At 41.6% G+C, this 18328-nt stretch overlaps 1 protein-coding gene across 2 annotated transcripts in view; it reads right to left on the minus strand.

The window, feature by feature from the left end:
- The window catches only part of FCHO2 (FCH and mu domain containing endocytic adaptor 2), a 132659-nt gene that overhangs the window by 92886 nt on the left and 21445 nt on the right, over positions 1-18328 (minus strand). For both annotated transcript variants that reach the window (XM_080679453.1, XM_080679452.1), the window contains exons 3-5: positions 5545-5619; positions 1853-1994; positions 1608-1760 (exon numbers count right to left, since the gene is read on the minus strand). In XM_080679453.1, the coding sequence (XP_080535579.1) occupies positions 1608-1760; positions 1853-1994; positions 5545-5619 (370 nt within the window). The remainder of the gene's footprint in view (positions 1-1607; positions 1761-1852; positions 1995-5544; positions 5620-18328) is intronic.

An 18328-nucleotide genomic window follows, 5' to 3' on the forward strand; every position in this document is an offset into this window, starting at 1 on the left:
AGTAATTGCTGGTCCTTGTGATTATCTTAAATATGGAACATTTAGTCCCCCTTTACCACACAAAAGCCAAAATCCACTGCCTAACTTATTTTAGGACTTTGAGTCCAACAAGTCTGCATAATCAATCTCTACATGCCACCTCAGGTTTCTGTTCCATTTCTGGTTCACAGAGGTAGTATTCTTTTTGGACCCTGTTATTTGTTTTGTTTTCCATTTTTACATTTTATTCATAATTGCTGTCTGCAATTGAGGGTACTATAAAACTGTGAACTTACTATGCCTCACCTTTCTCCCTCTCCCAATTTTTATTTATTGCACAACATTAAAGGAAATATATTAACCCAAATTCTATCAACTCTTGATTTTTCAATATTCTCTTCTAGTTTCTGCCCAAGTATGCACACTTTTATAATTATTATAATTGTAATATGGTTAAAATTTGGTTTGTTTTTTTTTTACAGATATTTCAAAACTTTACAAAGCTTTTAAAATTGTCACTCCCTATGGCTCATTCCTAATAGAAACTATACCACATCAAACAAATGAATGGTTAAACTGTTTTGAAAGGAGGAAAAAAAAAACTACTTTCAATTAAAACAAGAGGGAAGGGTTGTGGTTTACCAAAATACTACATAAATGTACTCAAAGTCAACAATAAATTGACCACAACCTGTATTTAAAGCTTATCTTCAAGTATCTATGCCTTTCTTGCTTCAAAAAGTTTTACCTCATTGTTAAATCTTATACCAAGCAGTATCTCATCAATTATCTTTTATAAATATACTAGAGGCCCGGTGCATGAAATTCCTGCACAGAGGGGGTGGGGGAGGGGGTGGGGAAGGGGGTGTGTGTGTCCCTCAGCCCAGCCTGCACCCTCTCCAATCTGGGACCCCTCTCACAATTCAGGACTGCCGACTCCCAACCATTCGCCTGCTTGCCTGCCTGATTGCCCCTAACTGCTTCTGCCTGCCAGCCTGATCATCCCCTAACCACTCCCCTCCCAGCCTGATCGACGCCTAACTGCTCTCCAGCTGGCCCGATTGCCCCTAACTGTCCTCCCCTGCATGCCTGGTCTCCCCTAACTGCCCTCCCCTGCTGGCCTGCTCGCCCCCAACTGCCCTCCTCTGCTGGCCTAGTCACCCCTAACTGCTCTCCCCTGCAGGCCTGATCACCCCCAACTGCCTTCCCTTGTAGGCCTGGTCCCTCCCAAATGCCCTCCCCTGTTGGCCTGATCGCCCACAACTGCCCTCCCCTGCCGGCCATCTTGTGGCGGCCATCTTGTGTCCACATGGGGGCATCCATCTTTGACCACATGGGTGTGGCCATCTTGTGTTGGAGTGATGGTCAATTTGCATATTACTCTTTCATTAGACAGGATCCTGTAAAGTGCTACAGACAAAAAGAAATCATTCCTTTTTATGTATTTGCTAATCTATTTACCATACACAACATATTTTGTAAGTCTATCTGTTTCATTCAGGTATATCACTAATACTCAGAGGTACAGTGTCTTCATCTTAAATCTGAAATCATTCTTGAATATTAAATGCATTCTTGTATATAACAGTACTTTGAAACCACAGAGGGTTTATTTTTATTATAATTACCTTTTCTATTTCTCTTTGTGTAGCTCCTTCCTTTTTCAAACGTTCTTGTTCTACACACTTGGCATTGTAATTTTCCTTGGATTTCTGGAGGGCCTGAGTTATGCTCTGAATGGTTTGAACAGCTTCCAGAGTTCCTGCAACTTCTTCTTTAGTCTGTTTGGTATGAAATGATTCATCAAAAATGATCAAGCTGTAAAGTACTCAATATCTGACCAATTAATCCTTTATTGAGAAAAAATTGATACCTTTTTATGAGACTTTACTTGTTCTTCTCCATACTTCTGAACTTCCTTTATTAATTCTTGTAATTTTCTAACAAGATCCAAGTGACAATTAGCTAATTTCTCTGTAGATGTTTTGAACACATCCCACACTGGTGCAAATGTTCTAAGGGAAAGAAAATATGGGAATAATTTACTAAAAAAAAAAAAATTTTAAGGCTCCAAAATAGAACCAATGGAATTAATGTTACATTCAGCAATTTTAATTAGGTAAAAGATAAAAAATTAAATGACTGCCCTGGCCGGTTGCTCAGTGGTTAGAGCATCGGCCTGTAGACTGAAGGGTCTCAGGTTCAATTTCCAATCAAGGGCATGTACCTCGGATGCAGGCTCCATCCCCAGCCCCAGTCAAGGGCACATGCAGGAGACAATCAATCAATGTGTCTCTCTCAAATCGATGTTTCTCTCTCTCTCCCCCTTCCTTCTTCCCCTCTACTTTCTCTAAAAAAAAAAAAAAAAAAAAAAAAAAAAATCCAGGTGAGGATTCAAAAAAATTTTTAAATGCTTCATCAGAAATAAAAGTTCCTTTGAATTTAAACATGGAAAAGTTAAAACTTGCACATGATTTTTTAGTGTCATCATTAATTAATAATTATATAAGAACTAGAGGCCCAGTGCACGAAATTTGTGCACGGGTAGGGTCCCTAGCGGCTGCTGGGGCCTTCCTTCATTCCGCGCCGCCCCCTGGTGGTCAGCGCACATCATAGCGAGCGATCGAACTCCCGGTCTCCTGGTCAAACTCTTAAGGGTACACTTTATATTAGGCTTTTATAAAGAGAGAAAATTATTTTAAAACTATTATCTGAAACCTTTTGAGGGCCATTATAATTTTATCTCTCTGTGTACTTCAACAAACACTAAGAGAGTCCCCTTTTTACTACATAGTTCAAGATGCATGACATACTTTCCTACCAGCTTTTCTCAATATTGAGGGTTTAATATTTTCAGCAGGTTCAAGTACTTCCAAGAATTACTTACTATGTTATAATAGCTTAGTACTTAGAATGCCAATGTTAAATTTGGTTAATAGAGCATGATCTATGAATAATTTCACCCTATAATTTCCTCAGGTACTCCCTACTATATTTTCAACATTATCTGCTTTGTTTTAAGACGAAATTTCTAATTAAAAAAAAAAAAAAAAGCAAATAGCAGCAATGATTACTAAGTCAAGAGAACAGAGAAAGAAATTACTTATCCTAATATATACTCTGTGCCAATTATTACATTTCCTACACAGTAGGAAAGCTAACTAACAATGTTCATTTTAAGCAATAGTAAACAAGTTCAAAGAGGCTTATTAAAATACTTAGGATTGGCCTAGCCAATTTGGCTCAATGAATAGAGCATCAGCCTGTGGACTAAAGGGTCCCGGTTTCGATTCCAGTCAAGGGCACATGCCCAGGTTGCGGGCTTGATCCCCGGTAGGGGGTGTGCAGGAGGCAGCTGATCAATGATTCTCTTTCATCACTGATGTTTCAATCTCTCTCTCCCTTTCCCTTCCTCTCTGAAATCAATAAATATATACTTTAAAAACACTTAGGATTGTTCTGATTAGATATCATTTCACACTTTAAAATCTCATCAACCCTAAATCTGACAAGTAGATGGAAAATTTTGAAAGAAAGAAAGAAAAGACACTAAAATGTATCCACTCACAACAGCATCAAAAGACTTGTGCATCACTTCATGCAAACCTGATACATGATGATAGTCTAGATTTCACAAACCAGATAAGATAGAAGTGTCCCTTTACTTTACCAAAGGATTCTTTACAGAGAAAACCAGTTCAACATAAGATTTCTTTAAATACAGGTTTCTTTAAGGAATTTCAAATATCATTCAATTTACAAAAGTTTGATATATACTTTTTTCTGGTTAAATAATACACATGAATCTATATAACAAAAGCCTAAGCGACCATTATGGCAGAACAACCAGAATGACCGGTTGCTATGATGTGCACTGACTACCAGGGTGCAGACACTCAACACAGGAGCTGACCTCTGGTGGTCAGTGCACTCCCACAGGGAGAGCACCGCTCAGCCAGAAGCCAGGCTCATGGCTGGCGAGCACAGCGGTGGTGGTGGGAGCCTCTCCTGCCTCTGCAGCAGCACTAAGGAGCAGCGAGCCGAGCAGTAAGGAGCAGCGAGCAGATGGGCAGTAAGGAGCGAGGGATCCTGGATTGCGAGGGGGATGTCCAACTGCTGGCTTAGGCCCCATCCCCTGGGAGATCAGGAGTTTGATCGCTTGCTATGATGTGCACTGGCCACCAGGAGGCAGCGCGGAACAAAGAAAGGCCGGCAGCCAGCAGCCAGGGAAGGGAGGTCCTGGCCGGCAGCCAGCAGCTATCAGCTGGAGAAGGGAGGCCCGGCCAGCAGCCGGAAGGCCCTGATCAGCCCTGATCGCCGGCCAGGCCTAGTGACCCTACCCATACATGAATTTCGTGCACCGGACCTCTAGTAGTTATATACATATGTCAGCACTTATATAATGGACAGTGTCACTACCATCTGGATGAACTGAAAAGTACAACTCCTCTTTATCCACACCACAAAGTCGGGAGACTTTTATTTAGACTCACTCAATGACATTGGAGAATACTTGCATAAAATAGTCATTCTTAACCAGTTTTTTGAATTGCAAAACCATATGTCAATCTGATAACTGGAATAGACCCTCTTCATCAGAAATGAGTTAATAATACCTACCCAAAACTTTATATTAAATTTCAAGGGATTCACAGATGCATCAGAAACCCATATACAGAGGAAATCTTTTACTAAATATCACCATATTGCCCTAACAGGTTTGGCTCAGTGGATAGAGCACTGGCCTGTGGACTCAAAGGTCCCAGGTTCAATTCCGGGCAAGGGCATGTACTTTGGTTGCGGGCACATACCCAGTAGGGAGTGTGCAGGAGGCAGCTGATTGATGTTTCTCTCTCATCGATGTTTCTCTCTATCCCTCTCCCTTCCTCTCTGTAAAAAAATCAATAAAATATATTTTTTTTAAAAATCACTATAAAAATCTTTATAAATGTTACACAAATTATTTTCACATCTGAGCTAAAATACCTCTCCCCAAACTTTAGATAACTAAATCAGATTAAGTATTCCTTCCAGAGTTGTTATGTTTCAAATTATACAATTATTCTTCCCAGAGTTGTTATGGCTATGAACACATCTCATTTTAAACATATTTTTATTAGTAGTATTCATTTTTCAAATACACTTCCTCAATACAAATTCTTGAAAGATTTAATAATAGTCTATAAAAATCATAAACATTTTTAACTAATTTTAACATTTCAATCATTTGAGTTTTTAAAGATCACTATCTAGCAGAATTTAAATGAAACTAGAGAAAAAATGAACCTACAGAAAACTAGAATAACATGCATTACACTTAATATTTATAATCTCCAAATTATACTACTGAATGACTATGTCATTTAATAAAGGGCAAAAAATAAGTTTTACATACTTTGTATTCAGTAATTCAGCAAGCTCAATTATATTTTCAATCAAGTCAATAAATAAGTACATTATATATTTTACATTTATGAGCTATTATAGCCTCAATGAAATCTAATATTCTGAAGAACTTTGCCTAAATCAGCATTAAAAAAGAGTTCTCCAAAGAAATTAACTCACCCAAGCTGTGAATAATTGCTTGCAGATTTTGCTAGTTTTGTCATTGATCTGAAGTACGCCTCTTCTATTGTGGCTCTGTTAAATAAAATTTCCATATTATAATATTTCCTTTAATTACCAAACACATAGCAAAATTATCAAAATACAATTAAAACTGTAGAAACAAAAAGGTAATTCCAAGTATATGCTAAAAATAAGTATGTGGTCATGAATTTCTGGCCCTTTGTGCACATCTACTTAAAGAACTAATCTGGTATAAACTAAAATAATTTAGATCACCAGCAAAACTTACATGAAGTCACCACTCTTTTTACCTTTAGTACCCATGGTTATTTAAACAGGAAATGCAAGAGTGCTGCTTCTTGTATTTTTCTCTCTCTCTGTAAACTGATTCAGTGTGAAAGTCACCTATTTTTAACTAGAGGCCCAGTGCACGAATTCATGCACGGGTGAGGTCCAGCTGGACCACCCCGGTCATTGGCCGGCCTGCCCAGCCCCCATTCGGGGTGAGGGGGGCGATTGGGGGCAGAGCTGGCCAGGGGGAGGAACCACGGTGGTTGGCCAGCTGGCCCTGCCCGCTAGTCGAACTCCCAGGCGAACTACTGGTTAAGGGGACAATTTGCATATTAGCCTTTTATTACATAGGATACCTACTTAGTGTACTTAATATAGTTTGATTATTTTCAACATTGTGATTTCATTATTATACACATTTAGTAGAACAAGAGATTAATAACAAGTCTTTTGCACAATACTAAATGTTATTAGCATGTCTGAAATCCTGAACTTCAAGGTTTAATCTGTTTTGTGATTAGATCTAAAACACAAGTATTTCCTACTGTAATACTTTCTTATATAACTACTATTCAGCTTATAGGATTTTAGGCTTTAAAAAAAAGATCAGCCCTAGCTGGTTTGGCTCAGTGGATAGAGCATCGGCCTGGGGACTAAAGGGTCGCAGGTTTCATTCTGGTCACAGGCACATGCACAGGTTGCGGGCTTGATCCCCAGTGTGGGGCATGCAGGAGGCAGCTGATCAGTGATTCTTTCTCATCATTGATGTTTCTCTCTCTCCCTCTCCCGTGCTCTCTGAAATCAATACAAATATATTTTTTTTAAAAAAAGATCAACCAAAGCCATTAAGCATGAGGTAAAAAAATTTTTCCCATAGACACATAACCTACATATACAACATATGAGACAGTATTTGTTGTATATATTGGCCTTCTTCATACTACAAAACTTAAGTCCCATCTTACCTCTGTAATTACCCTGTCCCTTCTCAATCTGTGCTACCCTTAACAGTGGAACAGCATACAACCACGACTGCCCTTCCATTTACTTTGATAGGTTGAACTAACTTCCTGCTTTTAATGTCCAAATCCAGAACTCCACACTGCTCTTGCATCTAAATGCCTCAAGCATAACTCTACTTAAAATATCTTGAGTACCTCAAACTCAGATTATCCAAACTAAGCTTATCTCCAAACTCTTCGCTTACCCCACACCCATAACAGGCCAACAAAAAGGAACTATTCACAGTATCTGCTTCTCATTGCTGGCACTGTGACTTTTTTCTTCTTCTTCAATTTTTTGTCCTTTTAATAAACTATATTACAAAGGTAGTACTTTGATCATCTAAAAAGTTAATACATAAAAAAATATTAATATCTTAATGGATAAGTTTTAACAGCAAGAAATAAGAAGTGGTTCAATTTCCAGAAATAGTGGATTGATACAAAAACCTCCCAATAAGGAAAACTAGAAAAACACAGAGGAAGAGGTGTGTGACTAAAAGGCATCCGAGAACTAAAGAAACAGTTAAGAATCAGTAGGCCAAGATCCAAGTGAAGAATATCCAGAGAAGTGAGCCAGATATGTAGGGCAGCTTTTCCCTTGGGGGCATCTAGAAGAGGCCGCTAAGACTAAGAAGTGGAACAGCGCTTTTCACAGCCTCACAGGGCAAGGGAGACAAAACTATAGATTGAGACCAGCCAAGGGGAATTATGGGAAATCCCAAATCCTTAAAATTGAGACTTCAAGAGTAAGGATGAACCATAAATAAACAAAACCTCAAAGGGACTGCAACCCACATTTTTTCAAATCCTGATACTGGATCCTACATGATGCTTATACACATTCATAAAACCACAGGCACATCCTATATAATATCTTATATAATAAAGAGCTAATATGCTAATTAGACCGAACAGCAGAACAACCATGAGGATGATCTTCCAGACAACCTTCCAGAAGAAGCCAGGGCTGCGAGGGCCAAAGCTACAAGGGACTGTGAGGGCCGGCCAAGGCAGCCAGGACTGTGTGGTCTGAGCCCCTTGCACGAATTTCGTGCATCGGGCCTCTAGTAGGAGACAAGACATGATTAACAAAACCCAACAGGAACAAACTGGCAATGTTCTAAAAGCTGAGATTTAAAAAACTTAGACCTTATGAGTTTATGTATTATGTTTAAGGAGACAGTAGATTAAATCAAAAATTTCCAAAAAGAACTAGAAATCATTTTTTAAAAGTGGAGGAAACCAGCTCTGTCTGCCGTCTAAAGATACAGAGAGAAGGTAGTGATCTGCAAGCTGGGAAGAGAGCTCCCACCAGATACAAAAACCCTGTTATAACATAGACTTTGGACATTCCAGACTCCAGAACTATGAGAAAATAAATGTCTGCTGTTTTTTTTAAAAAAAGTGGAGGAAACCATAGCAAATTTGAACAAAGATATAAATTCCATATCTGAAAAAAGTTATGTCAACAGCAAATTCAATACACGGTAGGGAGAATTAGTAAAATAGAAGAGAGGTGAGAATAATCTCCTGGAATAAAGTTAAAAGAGACAAAAGAATCTAAAAATAAAGGAAAAGGACACAGCAAAAGTCTAACATATGTGTAAAAAGGTAACGGATGTGTCAGAGAAATGTCTATAGAGATAAAATGTGGAGTATTTTCCAAAATTGACAAGATATATCAAACCATAGATCCATGTAGCCCAACAAACCTTGAGAGGATAAATAAAACAATATCTGCACCTAGTCACACCCTATAAAACTGCAGTAAATCAATGACAAAAATGTAAACCACAAAACTATAAAACTCTCAAAGGATAATACAGGAGAAAACCTATCTGACCTTGGGTATAGTGATGTCTTTTTAGATACAACACCAGAAACATGACCTGTGAAAGAAATCATTATTAAAGTGGACTTCATTAAAATGTAAACTTCTACTCTGAGAAAGATAACGTCAAGAAAATGAGAGGAGCCCTGGCTGGTTTGGCTCAGTGGATATAGAGCACTGGAAAATTCTTTATCTACTAGAGCAGTGGTCGGCAAACTGCGGCTCACAAGCCACATGCAGCTCTTTGGCCCCTTGAGTGTGGCTCTTCCACAAAATACCACAGCCTGGGCGAGTCTATTTTGAAGAAGTGGCATTAGAAGAAGTTTAAGTTTAAAAAATTTGGCTCTCAAAAGAAATTGCAATCATACTGTTGATATTTGGCTCTGTTGACTAATGAGTTTGCCGACCACTGTACTAGAGTATACACATGCATACTCTATGACCTGGCAATTCTACTGCAGGGCATACAACTAATATAAATATAATACAGGCCCGGTGCACAAAATTCGTGCACAGGTAGGTGTGTGTGTGTGTGTGTGTGTGTGTGTGTGTGTGTGTGTGTGTGTCCCTCAGCCCAGCCTGCACCCTCTCTAATCTGGGACCCCTCGAGGGATGTCTGACTGCCCGTTTAAGCCCAATCCTGGTGGGATCAGGCCTAAACGGGCAGTCGGACATCCCTCTCACAATCCAGGACTGCTGGCTCCCAATCGCTCGCCTGCTGGCCTGCCTGATTGCCCCTAACCACTTCTGGCTGTCAGCCTAATCACCCCCCAACCATTCCCCTGCCAGCCTGATCGACGCCTAACTGCTCCCCTGACGGCCCGATTGCCCCTAACTGCCCTCCCTTGCCAGCCTGGTTGCCCCCTACTGCCTTCCCTTGCAGGCCTGGTCAACCCTAACTGCCCTCCCCTGCAGGCCTGGTCCCCCCAAACTGCCGTCTCCTGCAGACCTGGTCACCCCCAACTGCCCTTCCCTGCAGGCCTGGTCCCCCCCAACTGCCCTTCCCTGCAGGCCTGGTCCCCCCCCCCCAACTGCCCTCCTGTTCTGGCCTGGTCCCTCCCAACTGCCCTCCCCTGCAGGCCTGATCACCCACAACTGCCCTCCCCTGCAGGCCTGATCACCCACAACTGCCCTCCCCTGCTGGCCTGGTCCCTCCCAACTGCCCTCTCCTGCTGGCCTGGTCCCTCCCAATTGCCCTCCCCTGCAAACCTGATCGCCCACAACTGCCCTCCCCTGGTGGCCATCTTTTAGCGGCCATCTTGTGTGTTGGAATGATGGTCAATTTGCATATTACCTCTTTATTATATAGGATATGTGTATATGTACACCAAGACATATATGCAAGAATATCCAAAGTACCCTAGCTGGTTTGGCTCAGTGAATAGAGCGTTGGCCTGCGAACTGAAGGGTCCTGGGTTCGATTCCGGTCAAGGGCACATGCCCGGGTTGTGGGCTCGATCCCCAGTGGAGGGCGTGCAGGAGGCAGCCCATCAATGATTCTCTCTTATCACTGATGTTTCTAATCTCTCTCTCCTCCCTTCCTCTCTAAAATCAATAAATATATATTCTTTTTTTAAAGAATATTCAAAGCAATATTATCTACAAGAGCAAAAAACTTAAAACAATCCAAATTTCTGTAAACAGTGGCAATTACATTTTGACATATTTATACAATTTGCTATTAAATAGTACTATAAATGAATTAAACTAAACTCAATACAAATGAATCTCACAAACACTGCTGAGTAACAGGACTCAGATAAAAAATACCTATATATTATTAAATTGATATACTTAACACAAAGTTCAAAAAATAGGTACAACTTCCTCGACAGATGAATGAACAAATTGTGGTATTTCCATACATGGAATACTATTCAACAGCAAAAAAGAATGAATTATTAACACACATGCAACAACATGGATGAATCTCAAAATAATTTTTTTCTTTTTCTTTTCTTTTTTTGTTAATCCTCACCTGAGGATACTTTTTCATTGATTTTGAGAGAATGAAAGGGAGGGAGAGAGACAAAGAGAGAGAAGCATCGATGTGAGAGAGACATGTATGTTGCCTCTCACACAGGCTCTGGCCAGTCCTGTACTTTCTTTCTCATTAACTCTTTCAAGAAATATGAGTATCTAGATGTGCATCCGAAGTACGTGCCCTTGACTGGAATAAAACCCAGACCCTTTGGTCTTTGGGCCAATGCTCTATTCACTGAACTGAAAAGGCTAGGGCTAAAAATAATTATATCGAGTCAAAGTACCAGACAACAGAATATATTTTGCATGATTCAATTTATACTGATAATACAAACTAACCTAAATGTCAGAAGCAAATGTGGTGTTAAAAAAAAAAAAAAAGGAAATGAGTGGTTGCTTAGGGATGGTGGGAAGGGACAGGAGGGAGGGATTATAAAGAGGATGATGAATATGTTCACTGTCATGATTATGGTAACTTCATGAGTGTATGAATATGTCAAAATGTATCAGATTATATACTTTAACTATATACGGTATATTGTATGTCAGTTATACTTCAATAAAGCTATTGAAAGAAAGAAAGGAGAGAAAGGAAGAAAAAAGTCTGAATGGCTGACTTAGGAAGTTATTTAACCTTTACTGGGCCCCCAGTAAAATTGGGGCCAGTTAAATAAATTATCAGTTCTGGTCTTTTTTAAATATGTTTTTATTTGCTTTAGAGAAATAAGGGGGTGGGGGAGAGAGGGAGGGAGAGAGGGAGGGAGAGAGGGAGGGAGGGAGGGAGGGAGAGGAGGAGGGAGGGAGAGGGGAGGGGGAGGGAAAGAGAAACATCAATGTGAGGTAGAAATATCGGTTGTCTCCCGTACCCACCCCGAGGATAGGGAATAAATCCGCAACCCAGGTATGTACCCTAACCAGGAATCGTACTGTTACAGAAAACCGGAGAAAAAAGAAGCAACACTTAGAGAGATGGAGTTCCACTTTATTATTATTATGCTGGCGGGCTCAGAGAAAAATGTTTTTCAAATTCTGAGCAAAAACATGGAGGAAGCTTTCCCTATGTATATCTTTCCACCCCCTTTGTCTCCCAAATAAGGGTTTTTTTGGACCTTATGTCAGATGACTAGCCTACAAGGTCAGACAGCCAAGTTTATCTTCCCTATTATTCAAGCAGCTAGAAAGCAAAGTTAATTTACAAAGTAATGTGTAGAGGGCCCCCTGGGAAGGCACATGGGCATTCTTTAATTATTGTCAGCTGAACCCAGTGGTGTCGGCAAAGCCATGCCCTGGGAACACGCCTTGCAAAAAGGGCAAGGGTGTTGTCATCTTGACCTTCATTTCAGCCCATGGTGTGGGGAAGTGGCTTTTGATATCTAAATCCAGCCTAGCACCAGGAATCCTCGGGGCCTACTCAAGAATGCAAATAATCTCCTTTTGTCTTGACCTTTTGGTGAAACTTCCTGGTATTTGGGGGTATAAAATAAACACATTGCATTGACTCGGGGTCACTGTCTCTCCACCAGAAGAGGGCAGCGGTCCACTTGACCCCAGCTTTTCTTTCTACCTCTGTGTCTTGTCTCTTTCTTTTATTTCTCAATCCCCAGCCGCCTCTACTCAGGAATTGGACCCACTCTCTAGCTGCACTGGACGTGGAAAAGAGAGAAAATAGTTACATCAGGGGGCCGTCTAAAAATAACAGCTGACTCAAAGGCAAGGGACCATCTAATAGCAGAGAATTTCAAACAGTAGTTTTACAAAAACAGGGGTTAGCTTTCTCAGTACCCGTGACCTTTTTGGTGCACAGGACACACTAAACCAACTGAGCTACAATGGCCAAGACAGCTTATCAGTTTTGATAGATAAATGAGATAATGTATGCAAAATCCTTAGTGCATAGTACTTTCTTTCTCATTAACTCTTTCAAGAAATATGAGTATCTAGATGTACCAAGCTCTGTGCTAGGTGCTGGGACACAACAAAATACTATACATACACTGTTCCCTTTATAGGGGAACAAAAAAAAACAAGTAACAAAAATGAATAATCACAAAATTTTATAAATACTAAAACAAGCTATATGATGTTGAGAGAGATTATAATAGGTGCTTTTACCTAGTCACGGACATTAATGAAAGGATTCCTGGAAAAGTGAGCACAATTCTGAGCTCTAAAAAAATAAGTAGGTATTAACTAAGTGAAAACAGGAATAAGCATGTACAAAGCCTGGACCAGAAGAAGCCTGTCAATAATATGGCCAATGTCTCTGGAGAAGAAAGAGTAGACTGGTGTTACCTAAACTTTGAAAAGCAGTTTCAAGTCAGACTATGCAGGCCTACCTTAAGAGCAACAGGAAGCCTTTGAAATGGTTTAAACAGGAGAAGTAACCAACTGATCTGCAGTTTTTAAAAAGTACTCCAATTATAGTGCAGAGAATAAATTGCAGGATAACAAGAATGAATGTAGATAGACCGTTAGGAGCTATCACTGCAGTTCAGGCAACAATAATGAATTAGATATAATAATATCTTGGATTAGGATAGTGAAGTTAAAGAGATTCGTTCTATCAAAAAAATGTTTACTGGACTTCCGGTCAAGATGACGGGTAGGTAAATGCAGTACTCGCCTCCTCCCACAACCACATCAGAATTAAACTAAACAACAGAAAAACCATCCTTCAGAACCACCTGAAATCTGACTGAACAAAAGTCCTACAATTAGAGATTTAGAGACTGGAAGGAGGGGTAGAATGGACCTTGGTTCGAATCTTGGCCTCACCTGGACACCTGCAAGGCCAGCACAAGTAGCAGCTATCTGCATATCACTTTGTTACTCATGTGGGATGGCCCCAGGTAGAAAAAAGGCAGCGGCTGACCTTGGCCTGTACCTCCAAGAAGGCTCCAGAGCCAGACCACCCAATGGACAGCTTCAGACCACATCAAAACATCACCACCCAACCATATCCACAGGCGACAAACTCAAGGGGCTGATTCAATGAGCACCAGAGCCCCACTGAAGTAAATCCTGCTCTGTGGGGTGGGCACCTGCACCAATCATTACAGCTGACCTGCCTGGGGGTAAATCCCTCTCACTGATGTGCCAACAGCAATCAAGGCTCAACTACAAGAGTAAGGTGTGAACAGCCCACATAGGGAGGGAAGTGCACCTCAAGTGCCCAGCTTGGGTGACCAGGGAGGCTATGTCACTGTGCCCTACAGAACATCTACTACATTAGGCCACTCTACCATGCCTGGGAGATATAGCAACTCTACCTAATACATAGAAGCAAACACAGGGAGGCTGCCAAAATGGGGAGACAAACATGTCCCAAATGAAAGAACAGAACAAAACTCCAGAAAAAAAAAAAAAGGAAACAAGCAATCTCCTAGATCAGTGGTCGGCAAACTCATTCGTCAACAGAGCCAAATACCAACAGTACAACGATTGAAATTTCTTTTGAGAGCCAAATTTTTTAAACTTAAACTTCTTCTAACACCACTTCTTCAAAATAGACTTGCCCAGGCTGTGGTATTTTGTGGAAGAGCCACACTCATGGGGCCAAAGAGTCGCATGTGGCTTACAAGCCGCAGTTTGCTGACCACTGTCCTAGATGAAAAGTTCAAAACACTAGTTACAAGGATGCTCAATGAACTTAGTGAGAGCTTCAACAGCATAAAAAGGACTAGTCAGAAATGAAGGATACACTGTCCTGGCCAGTGTGGCTCAGTTAGTTGGAGTATCACCCCATACACCAAAAGGTGGCGGGTTCGATTCCCGGTCAAGGCACATACCCAGGTTGCAGGTTCAAACCCCCCCAGGTGGGGCACGTGAGTATGGCAACCCATCAATGTTTCTCCTCACATCGATATTTCTTTCTCTCTCCCTTCCTCTAAAAATCAATAAAGAAAAATTATTTTTAAAAAATAGAAATGAAGGATACACTAACTGAAATGAAGAATAATTTATAGGGAATCAACATTAGAGTAGATGAAGCCGAAAATCAAATAGTGATTTGTATCGTAAGGAAGCAAAAACACCCAATCAAAACAGTGAAAAAGAAAAATGAATCCAAAAAATGAAGATAGTGTAGGAAACCTCTGGGACAATTACAAGCGTACCAACAGTCACATCATGCAGATGCCAGAAGGAAAAGAGAGAGAGCAAGAAATTGAAAACCTATTTGAAAAAATAATGACAGAAAACTTCCCTAACCTGGTGAAGGAAATAGACATACAAGTCAGGAAGCACAGAGGCCCAAACAAGATGAAACCAAAGAGGCCCATACCAAGTCACATCACAATTAAAATGCAAAAGGTTAAAGACAAAGAGAATTTTAAAAGCAGCAAGAGAAAAGCAGTTAGTTATCTACAAAGTAGCTCCCATAGACTGTCAGCTGATTTCTCAACACAAATTTTGTAGACCAGAAAGGAGTGGCAAGAAATACTCAAAGTGATGAAAGCCAGCATAGCTCAGTGATTGAGCACTGACCTACGAACCAAGAGGTTCGATTCCCAGTCAGGGCAAATGCTCGGGTTGTGGGCTCGATCCCCAGTATGAAGCTTGCAGGAGGCAGCCGATCAATGATTCTCTCTCATCACTGATGTTTCTACCTCTCTCTCCCTCTCCATTCCTTTCTGAAATCAATGAAAATATATTTTAAAAAATAAAATAAATGAACAAGCAGAACAGAAACAGACTCATAGATACACAGAACATTTTGACAGCTGCCAGATGGAAGGGGGTTGAGGGAATGGGTTGTTACAGAATAGTCATAGGAATGTATAGTACAGCACATAGAGTTCTATATAATAAAGAGGTAATATGCAAATTGACCCTCACACCCTCACGTCACAAGATGGCCACCCCCATGTCATCACAAGATGGCTGCCCCCATGTCACCACAAGATGGCTGCCCCCATGTCACCACAAGATGGCTGCCCCCATGTTGTCACAAGATGGCTGGCAGGGGAGGGCAGTTGGGGGGGACCAGGCCTAGAGGGGAGGGCAGTTGGGGGCAACCAGGCCTGCAGGGGAGGGCAGTTGGGGGCGACCAGGCCTGCAGGGGAGGACAGTTGGGGGTGATCGGGCCAGCAGGGGAGCAGTTAGGTGTCAATCATGCCAGCAGGGAAGCGGTTAGGTGTCAATCAGGCCAGCAGGGGAGCGGTTAGGGGGCTATCAGGCTGGCATGCAGAGTGGTTAGGGGCAATCAGGCATGCAGGCAGGCAAGTGGTTAGGAGCCAGCAGTCCCAGATTGGAGAGGGTGCAGGCTGGGCTGAGGGACACCCCCCCCCCAGTGCACGAATTTCGTGCACCAGGCCTCTAGTATAGGAAATGATCTATCTATATAAAAGCCTAAGCAACCGAACGGACGACCGAACAGGCTGCGTGGGGCGACCAGGTCAGCAGGGGGGTTAGTGAAGGACGACCAAACGACTGAACAGCAGGCTGCGTGGGGCGACCAGGTCAGCAGAGGGCGACCAGGTCTGCAGGGGGGTTAGTGAAGGACGACCAAATGACTGAACAACAGGCTGCGTGGGGCGACTAGGCTGGCAGGGGGAGCATTTGGGGGCGACCAGGCCAGCGGGGGGGGGGGGGGGGGGGGGAGGGGCAGTTAAGGGCGATCAGGAGTCAGGCAGGTGAGCAGTAAGGAGCCAACAGTCCTGGATTGTGAGAGGGATGTCCAACTGCCAGTTTAGGCCCGATCCCGGGGATTTCGTGCACCGGGCCTCTAGTATTATAATAACTATGCATGGTGTCAGATGGGTGTGAGATTTATCAGGATGATCACTTAGTGAGTTATGTAATGTTTAATCACTGGAGTGCAGACCAGACTAACATAATAATGTGTATCAACTGTAACTGAAAAATAAAAATTATTTTTTAAAAATATATATACTGAGGGCCTACTAAAGAGGCAAGCACTCCCCCAAGTGCAGGAAATAGAGTAATAAGCAAAAGCAACCCACAAAAAAAAACCCTACTCTTATGAGATTTATATTCTAAGATAGACAAATAAGTAAAATATTGCTTCTATTAGATGGCTCAAGTTTTATGAAAAAAAATAAAGCAGGGAAGGGGGAGTGGAAGGAGGGGTTGTCTCACTGCTCAGAGAATCATAAAGGGATTAGATTCTAGGCAAAGAGATGGCCCAGGAGTCCTGGACTTCTTATGGTTACTGATATAAACAGGGTTAAAAGGCATGACTAATGCCTAATGGTATCGAAGTAGTTATAATAGTGATGCAAGTGTTGGTGCAAAACACAGGCTAGGGGACATGTCAGAGATGCAGAGTTCTGGGGCCTCTCCTTTCCACCTGCCAATGATGACATAGAAGTCAGAGAGGGATAGCTTTATCCATAGTATTTAGAGCTTTTGGGATCCCTCTTAACTCCAGTAGGTGAAAGCCATAAGAGGATTGGTGTTACATAAAAAGTTTGTTCTCCATTTTCTACCCGTCAGTTAACTGTATGAAGACAGTAGAAGTTGTATCTTTACCACTATACATCCAGAATCCAAATGAGAGTCTGACACACAGCAGACATTAGATATATATTGATGAAAAAATAAATGAAGTATTGTATCTAAAGGCATATATCCCTCCATAATCAAGGTAAAGACTTTAAGTGTATTCATATAAAAATCATCAAGTGGGCCCAACTACAAAACAACTTTAATCAAATAAAATTATAATGATTTTTAATAGTTTCTAAATTGACTATTATATTATAAAGTCTTAAAGATAATCACATTTTGTAAATTTGCAGGATTTAAAAATACATACTTAGGGGCCTCTTTAAAAATAAAAGTTATAATAATTAAACTACAACAGAGGTGGGGAACCTTTTTTCCGCCAAGGGCCATTTGGATATTTATAACATCACTAGAAGCCTGATGTATGAAGATTCGTGCTAGAATGGGCCTTCCTTTCCCTGGCTGCCGGCACCGCCTTTCCACTCAGGCCCAGCCCCGGAGCTGCCTCTTTCTGCTCCGGCCCTGCCTTCCCACGCTGCCCAGAGGCCCTGAGAGACGGGGGTGGGGTGGAACCCTTCGTTGTCGCCATGCCCTCCCCCCCACCCCCGTCGCTCAGCTCCTGTGTATGCAAATTAACCACCATCTTTGGTGGGTTAATTTGCATACTCACTCTGATTGGCTGGTGGGCGTAGTGGAGGTATGGTCAATTTACATGTTTGTCTATTATTAGGTAAAATTAGCAGGCCAAATTATCAACTTAAAAATTAGCCTGCTAGCCCTGGCCGGTTTGGCTCAGTGGATGAAGTGTTGGCCTGCGGACTGAAGGGTCCCAGGTTCAATTCCGGTCAAGGGCATGTGCCTTGGTTGCGGGCACATCCCCAGTGGGGGGTGTGCAGGAGGCAGCTGATCGATGTTTCTCTCTCATCGATGTTTCTAACTCTCTGTCTCTCTCCCTTCCTCTCTGTAAAAAGTCAATAAAATATATATTAAAAAAAAAAAATTAGCCTGCTATATTTGGTCAAACATTTAATGAACTCACCCCCAATGCTTTGGCAGGGCCAGACCAAATGATTTCACAAGCCTTATACAACCCGCAGGCTGAACATTCCCCACCCCTTAACTACAAGTTCAGAAAACTTAGTCTTTTCAAATTATTTTAGTATGTTTTCTTTACTGACAAGTTTATTTAAAGAAATTGTAATAT

Source organism: Plecotus auritus, assembly GCF_963455305.1.
Source record: "Plecotus auritus genome assembly, chromosome: 7".
Taxonomy (NCBI): domain Eukaryota; kingdom Metazoa; phylum Chordata; class Mammalia; order Chiroptera; family Vespertilionidae; genus Plecotus; species Plecotus auritus.